This window comes from Saccostrea echinata, unplaced genomic scaffold (assembly GCF_033153115.1).
Source record: "Saccostrea echinata isolate AGI-Se365-2 ecotype Australia unplaced genomic scaffold, CSIRO_AGI_Sech_v1 ptg000030l, whole genome shotgun sequence".
NCBI classification, from domain to species: domain Eukaryota; kingdom Metazoa; phylum Mollusca; class Bivalvia; order Ostreida; family Ostreidae; genus Saccostrea; species Saccostrea echinata.
Window position 1 is genome coordinate 33,563,531 of NW_026889779.1, and position 12,556 is coordinate 33,576,086.

Genomic DNA, 12,556 nt, shown 5'->3' on the forward strand with positions numbered 1-12,556 from the left:
AAAGTCTAACATTTCCAATGTTTAATTGAGCAGTCCAATATAATCAATGTTGGACCACTGGGTGAGATGTTGGACCTGTCAATTAACATTATATTCATAAGATCAGTCATATCTTATTGGAATTTACTGAGTTAAATCTGCAGTGGGGGTAAAGGAAATTTACATCATCTAAGCCAGAGCAATATACATCATAATGAAAAGTAAAATGTATAACAAAACATTTATTGACCGTGTTTTCAAGTAAAATGTGTTTTTGTCTGACCTCTTAAACCAAACTGTTTGCTAATGGCCTCAGGCAAACTTTTGATTCCTGGGTCCAACAAAACACTTTGTCTTAAAACCCAGTCAATAAATGTAATAATAAATGAAATTTATCAGTTTCCTTGATTTGACATCTCCATGATAAGGTAAACAAAATCTTAATATTCCATTTGTTAGCAGTTTCTCAAACTTTTGAGTTTCAATGGAGTATTTGGCATAATTGTGACAGGCACTTGCAGTTTTTAGCTCACCTGAACCAAATCAAATCATAGTCAAAAGGTAGGGTGGAGGAACCATTGAGAATCAAAGTTTTACATGAAATAAATAGAAAAAAATTTTTTTTTTTAATCTTTTCAAAGAGAATGTGGATTCAAGTTTGGTTAAGTTATGACCCCTTGGGACTAGGATATCCCAGAAATGGGATCAAGGTTTTCTATGGGAATATAGAGAGAAAAATCTTTTAAAAAGATCAGGGCCAAAGTGGGCTCCAGTGTGGCCCATGAGCCTCTTGTGTTTTTAATATTAACTCTATGTATATACTTTCAGTTTCATTTCAAAGTTAAGTCTAAAGATTTTAATTATGTACATGTAAATAATTAGGGTAAAAATAATTAATACATGTTTAGAGTCCTTGTTCATTTGTTTCCTCATATCAAATTGCATCATAATTATGATGTCTCGGTCAATGAGAGCACTAGAAAATTATTAGATTTATAAACTAAAGATTTGAGGAAATTTATTATAAGGACTCTCAAATTTGTTATTTAAATGTACATATGTACATGTATCTGATATTCATTTTTTCTTATTAAAACTCATGTTTTCTTATGAATTTCCTAATTTTTTAATGGGGTATCATTCATAATTACATGTATATCAGGTAAATAAAAAAAGCAATGAATTATCATAATCTTAAGAGTTACTGATATAATTGAAAATACAATGGAGGATTTTTAATTAGAAATTAGGATTCTTAATAATTCTTTCCTAGATATTTTGTATTACTAAGTATTTAAAGCAATTTTTTTATCATTCAGATATATTTTGCCAAAAATACCTTTACAATAAAAAAAATTATGTCAGCTAATACAGTGTATCACCCCATGATAAAAATGAGATAAAATACATCACTGGTTTGGGGGATTGAATCCTGATCAGTAAAAATCCTGATACCTGGTATTGTAATAGATGAGACTGGCATGCTACATTGTAGATATTATTCTTGAAGAAATAAAAAACCCTCATGCTTTGAAAATTAACTTTTAACAACAAGAGGCCCAAGGGCCTTTTAGTCACTTGGGTATAATACAATACTGTAAAGGATCCACAGAAGTATAAAATAAAATAAACTAATTGATTAAGCTATGATGCCCAAAAGCAAGGTATATAGGATGATCAGGAATCAACAAAATAATTAGTGTAGTACTCCATTACAAATCCTAGATAGCTCTATTTACTTGCCCCCATTTGTCACTATGTAAAGTGTAAAAAAAAAAAGGTGCTTGAGGACTATTAGTTTACCCATCTCATTCCCATTTAAAACCGTGAAAGTACTTTTTGTATTAAATGTCATAAATATTCTTGTATAACTTTCCAATTCAATTGCCCTTTCAATTACATTACTTACAGTGATTAATTATCATAGGTGAGTAGCAAAGGGGAATAACTTCTCTTTGTAGAAAACAAATTAATAGGGCTCTGCCCTGCACACCAGAACACTTGACCAAGTGGTCTATGATTTCATAAATCTGGTAAAAATACCCTTGCTTATTACATCTTTGTACTCTATTTGCCTCCTAGATGACCAGGAGAAGAGAAGAAGATTTTCAAAGAAATAATGCATTTTCACTATATAATCAACAGAGCCCCACCCTAACACCAAAGCCCTTGACCCAGGGGCCATGAAATGCACAATTTTCGAAGAAGTACACTTGCTCACCATAACTATGCACTTAGTTATCTGAATACTGAGGAGCAGAGAAGAAAATTTTCAAAGATAAAATGCATTTTTATTATATCATCAATAGATCCCCATCCTAACACCAGAACCCCTGACCCAGGGGCCATGAAATTCACAATTTTGGAGGAGACATTCTTGCTCATCATAACTTTGCACTTAGTTTGTTTGCTTAATATCCAAAAGCAGAGAAGCTTTTCAAATATATAATGCATTTTAAGTATATATTCAACAGTGTCCCGCCCTTACACCAAAACCCCTAACCCAGGGTCTTTGATTTTCATTTTATTGGAAAAGGCACCGTTGCTCATCATAACCATGCAATTAGTTTGTCTGCTAAAGACCCAGAAGCACCGAAAACGATATTTAAAGAATTCATGCATTTTCACCATCTGATTTATAGATTCTCAGGTGCGGATCCAGGAATTTTTTCCGGGGGGGGGGGGGGGAGGGGGGGTCAACCCCAGTCAAAAAAGATCCAACCAGAAAATTCTTGACAAGCAAAAAGAAAAAAAAACAAATTAAAAAAAAACTAAACTCTTTTCCCAAACGTGAAAATCCTATTCGTGGGAGGAGGGGGGGGGGTAGTCGTTTACTTCTAAAGCTTCATACCTATGACTTTTCATACCAACTTTACACAGATTCGCGTTTTCGGGGGGGGGGGGGGGAGGAGGGGGGTCCAAGGTCACTTTTAGTTGGTTTAGTATATATTTTTAATAACTCTGCAAATTCCAAGGGGGGGGGTCCGGACCCCCCAACGACCCCTCCCCCCTCTAGATCCGCGCATGGATTCCTGTCCTAACGCCAGATCCCCTTATCCAGGGGCCATAAAATTCACAATTTTGGAAGAGGTACCCTTACTTATCATAACAATGCACTTAGTTTGTATGCTAGATACCCAGGAGCAGAGATGAAGATTTTCAAAGAATTAATGCATTTTCACTATATAATCTATAGTCTCGTCCTAGTACCAGAAATCTTGATGGCCGGGCCACAAATTTAACAATTTTGGAAGAGGCACTCTTGTTCATCATAATCATGCACCTACTTTATCTGCTAAATGTACGGGGGGGGGGGGGGGGGATATAATTGATGCATTTGCACTATATGATTATTTGAGTCCCGCACTAACTCCTGAACCCGACCCTGGGTCTATGAATTTCACAATTATGGTAGTGGGATCAATGCTTATTACAATATGAAAACAGTTCAACTGCTTGATGTCCAGGAGTAAAGAAGAAGATTTATAAAGATTGCATTAAGCTCGATGGTTTTAACCCCACTTTTCTCCCCCCCCCCCCCTTCCACCGAAATTCATAATTTTTGTTCCCCTTTACTCATAAATGTTTTATTCCGAAATTGGTTAAAATTGGTTCAGTGGTTCAAGAGAAGAAGATGAAAATGTTCAAATGTAAATGGACGACACACGACGAACGACGAGGACAAAAACAAATAGCACTGAGTCACGTGAGTGAAGAATGGAGTGACCTGCTCATACATTGTACAGAAAAATTATGTTAAAGTATACAAAATCATGGCAGATTTGGCTTTCATTCCTCGCTGTAAGCATACATACAAACTCTTTTTTCTATTGACAAATTATTTCAATACTTGTGAGATTGTTACATACATGCACATGTTTAACTCAATAAAATTTCATGAAATTTGATATGGTTGAAATAAAATTTTGACTTTATTATTTGCATGCCAAATCATGGGCATTGTGCACCCAAGTTCTTTGGTAATTTATATTTTGCTGTTTATAGTAATCAATTAGCCCTCTACCAAATTTGTGAATTTCATGACCCGAGGACCCAGGGTTTCATCCTTCTTGTGGGGGGGGGGGGGGGGGCTTGGTTGAATACCGGTATGTATTGAAAATACATCTTTGAAAATCTTCTTTACTCATCATGTCCATTTAACACGTGAACTGTTTTCATGATTTTAAGGACATACGCAAAGTACCTTACCTAATGATAATTTTTCAAGATATTCTTAATTTAAGATTATAGTGCCATCAGATGTTCATCGACAAAAAATCAGCATGCATTGCCAGTGGTTTAAAAAGATATCAATGGATGAAAATTCTTGTATAATTCAAAGAAAAATATACGAAAATTACTAAACATATATTCTAGATGTTTTGTTTATCCAAACTTGTTTAAGAAGTGTACATCAGAATATATAGACATTAAAATGTAGCACACAGTTCCTTTAAGTATTGGAACTCTTCAACTCCAGGGAAAAAGACAATGAAGTTCAAACTACGTTGCGTATTGAACTCCAAAGCTGTCATTTTCGCACATGTCTACTCTCTAACAAAAGAAAATTCATGTCTCTAGGATACATATCGCAGGAAGGGGCTACGTTGGTCTTAGATTGAAAATTCATATTTTTCTGAAAATCTTATTTAAATTAAACCTGGACATTTAGCGAGCAAATTCTAAGCAGTCTGCTGTGTGCATGATGGTAATAAGCTTTGAGCCAGACTTATACAAAACTTATTATAGGGCGGAGGGAGGAGGGAGCTACACAATAACACCCCCAGTTAAAGTTGTTCACCACAATATAGACCGCCTTTTTTAATTTTAACTCTGTACTATACAAAAAAAAATATTATATGGATATAAGTTCTGTTAAAATCGGACAAAAATTGAAGGTAGCCCTCTGGAAGAATTTCACAACAAACTATTTTAAGTGATCAGTGCAATATCGTTTCATTGATATATACAAAATTATGTATCTTATTGTAGCTTATTTGCATAGCAAAAACACAATCCGATGCACAGGATTATTTATCTAAGTATAATCTGTTTATCAAGTTTTATCGAAATCAGAAAAAAACTGTAGGAGCATTATATAGCATTTGAAAATTGTTTACAGATAAACATACGAACGACGGACACCTTGCCATCGCATAAGCTCATCTGGTCTCTGACCAGCAGAGCTAAAAGAGAGAGTGAGAGAAAGAAAAACATACATGTTACATTCACTCGGCGATACAATTACCGCGATTAGGCATGTGATATATTTTGTACTGGTTTTGGATATTTCATGTTAGGCCGAATTTTGACTGACGTTTTTAAATACAAATTGTTGGGGTCATATTTCCATACTAAACTGACTGATTTATCGGTTACCCAATTAAGTCAAAGGGCTAACGGCAGGTGTGATCAGTCAACAAGGAATGCTTGCTCATTCATGGCACCTGATCCCACCTCTGAAGTTTTTCAGGGGTCCGTGATTGCTTCGCTCTCAATTTGTATTGTTTATTTGGACTTTTGTGCTTGTGCATATGATTATATTCTTTGTCAATTATCTTCATATTTCATATGTTTCTTTTACAAGCACAAACGCTTTTTTGGACATCTCCCCTCTTCTTTCTAATTCACACAAAAACTAGGGGATTTTTCATCACTTTTGTTTATATATTATTCTGGCACAAATTTATGATCTTTTTGTGATTTTAAATTTAATGCTTATCACTAAGGTACAAGATATACAAGATGCAAGATATTTTATTTTCCAATCAATATGGTCAAAGGCATTGTAACATATAAAAGATAAAAGTACAATTTAACAAACAATAATAATGCATATTTATATAATAGAATCATTGTAAATAGTGTCCATGATCCTTTGATAGAACATACATGTAATTTAGTAAGTGTTACTGTATATATGTATTTGTTCTTTTATATTTAAAAAATAAATTTCCAAAAAAAAAAAAACCGTGCATGTCCATGTGATGATACATGTATTTATTGTTTAAACATGAGTTCTTTTACTGTTTTCAAATACCTCTCAGCTATACAGAAGAATAGGAGCAATATTATAATCAAATAAATGAAGATTAATATTTTCCTGACAATTTGGATTAACTTTCCTGTAATCTTGAGCATGCTTTCACAGACTTTTTATATAGTTCATTTTAAGCAAATGTAAACCTGGTAATATAGACCCTGAATTACAGAAGGAAACACCAAGATATTTGTATTGCTGAAAACTCATTCAACTTATTTCAAACAAAAAAAAATCTGACAATTTTTTCCCCAGGATTGTTGATTAATTTGATTGTTTTGTAGGAAAATCTAATCAGTATTCCCGTTGAATATATACTTTTATAGATTCCAATGCCTCAAGATTTTCTGGAGAATACCTAATCTCTCTTCAGGACAGGAATAAGTTTCCTTTGTTTTACGTGTATTTTGAATATGATTTGGACAACAATTTGAATCAATCGAATTTTCTGATTTCTATTTCCTAGATGAGTCTCCTTCTTTAAGGTCATTGGTAAGTTTCCAATTCTATTTTTTGGATTAATTTTCTTCATGTATGTTTCCCAGTTGGATCATTATTGACCTCTGAAACTCTTTATGTGCTTTTTTTCTATAGCTTTCGTATATCTCTATATAATTTATGGTAGCGGTTTCTTACTTGTGGATATTTATATATATACTAATATATGTGGAATACTTTGACAGTATTCATGGCCGTAGGAACCGGGGGGAGGCGGTGGGTGGTGGGTTATTTTGCCGATATATAGAATACTATAGAAAACATAGCTACTATATGCTTGTGTCCCTTGATGACCTTGCTTTTTATTGGGGGGGGGGGCGCTTGTCAAGGAATATTTGGAAGTTGATAGTGCCCCCTCCGGAGACATATTATATGTCTCAGCCCCCTCCAAACTGAAAATGTATGCCCCCCCCCCCCCAAACTGAAAGTCGGCTTCCTACGGGCCTAGTTGGTATTCTACCATAACTAATCAAATGCATGTGTTGCTTATGTAATTTACTGGATAATTAAGTGGCTGAAATATAAATATAGACAATTAATATAAAGGAATCAAAATGGATTAATAAATACACATTTTTCGGTCGTCACAAGGTTTCTGAAAAGGTGGGTACATGTGTAAAGGTCTCAGTGAGAAATAAGGGATCCATCTCCTAGCTCTAAGTCAGATAATTTCTTATATGGATGGATGAAGCCTTTTGGTGGGTCTGGTTCATTTTGGAAGGCTTTTAAAAAAATTAATGAATAATTAATATTGATTGAACAAATTATAGCAGATATTTTTATTTTAATGGGGGTGCAATCGCAACCCCCCCTTCTGACGGCATTGTCGGTCTTTTTATAGATATTCCTAACAGGCATTCCTTCTAAGAGGGTAATATTTTTTTGTAATAATAAAATTATACGACGTCAAGTGCCTGTGAAGTAGCGTTATCCGGAACTGTTACGTTTACGAATAAACTTTCATGCCATTAACTTCATTTCCGGTAGTGTCATGGATGTCAAAACCTGAAGGCCAAACCATGCAGAAGTCGTATTTTCTTGCAAAACCGAACAAAAATTGGATAGTTACAAATTGCCTGTACGTTTCAAACATTGACACCTTGTAAAATGACCACACCAAGGGAGAGGGCGAAAAGCTCTGTCGTCAATCTGGTGTCGAGCATTGAGAAGAAGGGCATTCGTGTGGTAGCTGTTGATTTCGATCAAACATTGATAAAAATTCACTCAGGTGGGGTATGGAAGGACTCAACGGACAATCTTGCCAAGCACATTCGACCCTGTATGAAGGACCTGTTGGAAGTTTCACTGCAGCGGGAGCTTATAGTGTGTATCGTCACTTTCCACTCGCAGCCTTGGGTCATTCGAGAACTGTTGAAGAAGCTACTAAAAAAGTAATAACATGTATCTTTACTAGGCATGTGGTGGAGAAAAATAATGCAGAAAACTGTTTGTGCTTTGCTTGAGCAGTTTTAGGTTAATATCTTTTACGGTGTGACCATTGGGGCGAGCGCAGTTATCAGGGACCTATATATATTATATTAGTATATAGGTCCCTGGTAGATGTAATTATTTTTTGTTTCTTTTAAGATCTCTGCAAAGAAAGAAAAGTAAACGTATCTCTCGGTAATGAATAATTATCCTTGGTCTTTTGTATGTTTTGTAAGAATTTCGCATGGAACCCTGGTAGCGAAGGAATTCTGGGAATGTTGCACCAGAAAATTTGCCTGACGTATGTACAGATTTCATTCCGAATTTCCTCTGTTCTTACACATTAGTCTATTGAGCTCGCTGCACTCGCTATTATATAGATGTCGAGATTGAAAAAATTTTTGTGATTGTACCTTATTGTGGGCAGAAGGGTTCCATATATGGCAAGAAATTGGTACTGTGTTTTTACGTTATACTTTTGTACCCTAGGGTACATCCCCTATTTATCCTTTAGCAATAAGGTTACAAAAAGGTAACAGTATAAAACCATTGAAAAACGAAAGTAGAAAATTTCTGAAGGACTGTTAACGTGACCTGGTTACAGTGGGTACAGAAGTTACTTAATAATACAAATTCTACTTTTATTATTATATATATTATCTGGATTCTGAATGAATATTTATTGCACTGTATAAACTCTTTGCTGCAATTGCAGGGATGCAGAAAAAATATACGTACAAGCCAACACGATAGAATTCAGAGAGAGACATAACTATGAGTACTTAGGGAAGGAAGCTCACATCACAGCAGTATTGACAGAGGTCTACAATAGACAAAAAGTCATCATAAAACCCCAGGAAATCATCTTATTTGATGATGATCAAGACAATGTGGATACAGCTCTCAAATTCGGACATTGGGCATTTCAGATTAAGGATGATGTATCATATAATACATTTGAGGAATACTCACAGATGTTAGCTTTACAAGATAAACCTCCAGGAATGAAAGGAAAAAAGAAATAAAGATCCTGATGTTTTATGGGAAAGTTAAATTCATCGTATTAAGTGTATTTTATTGTCCCACCCTTTTTATCCATGTTAACTGTTACCATGGTTACAGGTTGTACTTGCTGTGTCACATCTGCTGTATATGTTATCTCTTAACTGCATTTTGCTGAAACCAAAACAATTATAATACCACTATGTTTATGTAATATGATAGTTTTCAATTTTTTTTTTTTCAAAACTGACGTCTAAAAATCAACCTTATTATATATTGACATATTCTTGTTTTACTAGGAATATTCTCCACTTGTTATTTGTTGTAATCATTGAGTGTTATTGATGTAAAAGTCTAATAACTTACTACCGGTGAAGTTTAAAATTATCTCTCTCTCTCTCTTCATGTTAAATTTTTCAGTCTGGTTTACTTAAATATCATAGAGTGTGCGACTCTAGAAAAATAAAATATTTATGATCTGAAAGCAGGGAACAGTGAAATCAAAAAAGAATATATATAAATCTATTTTAGGCAGAGTAATTAAAAAATGAAATTTATCGGGAAGTTATATCCATGTGTTAGATCACAGGTGTAAGGCAATGTATCAGAGCATTTAGTTAACAGGAGACATAAAAACTAAGGATCATTTTTTTTTTGTTTTAATTTTTTAAAGGAAGTGGAAATTGATCAGAATTAATACTTGAATATACATGTTTAAGTGTAACAGCCTTTTGACAGTTTATTATAAATCCATGTATCTAAAAATAAGTTTATTAGTCAACTTTTGAAAAGGAATTTACCACTCAAGTTTATGTATTCCCAACTAAAAACTGACATGACTGAAGTGACCTTTGGACACAGTATATCAAACAGGGAGCCCCAATATGTCAGAGATTGACAAATACCAGGAATATCTCATGTACTACCATGACAAATACCAGGGATATCTCGCATGCATCAGTCCCGTCAAGTACATAATTTATCATATATAAGGAAATTATTAAAACATCTGGGATTTTTTAAAATCATATTAAAAATGTTTTTCTAATCTAAAAATAAAATTATAAAATGTACATGTAGTGGAAGAAAACCATTCAGATATTATTTCATTTTGAAAACAGTAATATCTAAGTATTTTTAGGGTCAAAGGTTCTGTAAAACTTGTTTTTGTGCCAATGTTTTGTCTAGTCAAATAACTTGCTTACTGTAACACAACATACTGCTATCATTTATAATACACTTATGGAGGTATGTTTTTGTGTACATGACCACTAAATCTGATATTAGAGTTCTTTATAATCAGGAATTTTGTCATGCTGCAGTAGATAGGAAGTTGTAACATTTCTTCTTCCAAGAAAAAGTTAGATCTTCCCTTTAAATATAAAGTCTCAAAAGAAATAATTCATCTCTTCATTTTATCAACTTGTGTCACCATTTTTCATTTATGTATACATTTTCACTGAATTTAGATAATGCAATGAATCTCACATTACTGCAGTAGTGTGCAGTATGGATTAAAGTTGATATTCATAATGATATTATTGTGTGATGACTAACTATTTATACACAGATACATGTAAAAATGTATCAGTCTTAGAACCATATCGTTACCGGAGAAATGTTTGTAACAAAATCATTCCAAATCAGAGACACTTCTTTGAATCTGGTACAAGTCTTGTGAGTGTTTACCTGAACCTTTATGCTGGTTCTGACTGCTATTTTATTTGATGACGCGACTTTCTTCAGGTCAAAATCTTCTTTAATGATCATATTTCTGCTTTCCTTCATTTACATTGTATTATTTTATCAAATATTAAGGCATTTGGTTTGAGAGTGTTATAATTTTTTTTTTGAGGGCAGGAAAACTGTGTACATGTAGCAGAGGTGTATAACTTTACATACAAAGAGTTTTAATTGATGTGTGAATCTATAAAGTTGTAACAGAAGGTTGTTTTTTCCTACAGTTGATATTACTGTTTAAGATGTTAATGAGTATAAAATTATCCATAATGATTTTGTATTGCATTCTGTATCAGCCCTCTGTCACTCATATCAGAGTTGTCTCTCTTGACACAGAGGGCTGGTATGAAAAAAAAGTTAAAATTTACCTTGAAGTAATGTTTGAAGGTTTGAAAACTAATATTCTTGTAATTAAACTGCGATCAATTTTTTTAATGTGTATTGTGAAAAATTTAAATGAAAACATCAGTGACAATGGATATTTTTTAAATACATTGATTTAATTTCAAAATGACATAGAATATAATTAGGCAGATGTACTATCTTAAATCTAATTTTTCACTGTATGGATAGTGAAAAAAATTAGTACATCAATGAAACAAGTGATTAAAGATGTAATGGTTTTTTAATTCCATAATTCTTTGTTATTACTGGGTTGTTAAAAAATTCACATGATTCAAGCAAATTAACTCTCACATATCAGTACGTTGTTAGCCACACTGCTGATTTTGATGTAAATATCTGTTGTATGCTATTGTTTACTGTACCACTGGTTTATGTTTTGTGTGCCAAATTTTGGTTTATATCCAATACTGATATTCTCATACACTCCATACAAACCACATGACTGTCAAATCTATGTTGTAGTGCTAAGTTTACCGATTTACTGTAATAAAGGTCTCAGCTTTTGTTCATATCATGCTTCTTGATTTTTTTTACCCCCCCCCCTCCAGGCTTTAGGTAAAAACAACCTTTGCCCGTCCTTCTGTTTTTCTATTCCCCCATAGTTTGTTAATTAACAATCAGACAATGTCGGAAATGCCCTGGTAAGACGTAAAATAAATTCTACAGAAAAATTTGAAGAATATAAGATGCAAATCTGTGCCTATGACTCTTTCAAGTCATTTAATAAATGAAAGGTTTCTATTTTTTTTTTATAGGTGCTTGAACCAGAATTCCTTGAATATTGTTTGGCTTTTTGCGTCACCTGATTCATTCATGTGATGTTTTATCACTATCTATTTTTGTCTGTTGTTGGAACTTTTGTCGTATTAAAATATTTTGTATTTTTGGCCTCTTCTCTGGAACGGCTGAATCAAATTAAAACAATTTTGGTATATGGCACATCTATGAACTTGGGGGGGGGGGGGGGGACAAGAGTTCTTTTATGGTGTCTCCCTCCGTGGGGTAGGAGGAGTAGGGCCAAACCATAAAAATTAATGCAACCTTCAAAAACCTTCATCAAGCAGTAGAATTGTTGAAATGGTTACGATATTTAATAAGCCCACAACCAAAACTGTGAAATTTATTTTCCTAGCGTTCAAGCCCAATATAAGGCAAGTTAATCATATATTGGAAACATTTTAAACATTTGAAAAACTTCTTCTTTACTCCAGGCCCCGGGATCATGAAACATCTTTATTGTGATCCAAAATAAAAATACATGTGTTTTTAAATATTGCGTCATCAAAGTGCTGTTTTCTAGAAATATATGCAATAAGTTGACAATTTTAAAATAAACAACTTACAAGTGATCGGAAAATTCTTAAGCCTAAGTCCGTTTCATGATTTTGGGGCCAGGACATCTACATGTATAGAAGGCAAACTGTTTGCATGATTACGATGAGTAGGTGTTCGTCCACAAAGATT

The 12,556-nt window shown here is 33.6% G+C and overlaps 1 protein-coding gene across 1 annotated transcript; it reads left to right on the forward strand.

The window, feature by feature from the left end:
- Positions 1 to 7,503: 7,503 nt before the first annotated feature.
- On the forward strand, positions 7,504 to 11,601 carry LOC133197740 (uncharacterized). The gene is made up of 2 exons (XM_061333933.1): positions 7,504 to 7,908; positions 8,661 to 11,601. Exons 1-2 carry the CDS (start codon positions 7,625 to 7,627, stop codon positions 8,968 to 8,970), a joined length of 594 nt encoding a protein of 197 aa, XP_061189917.1. The 5' UTR covers positions 7,504 to 7,624; the 3' UTR covers positions 8,971 to 11,601.
- Positions 11,602 to 12,556: the final 955 nt, after the last annotated feature.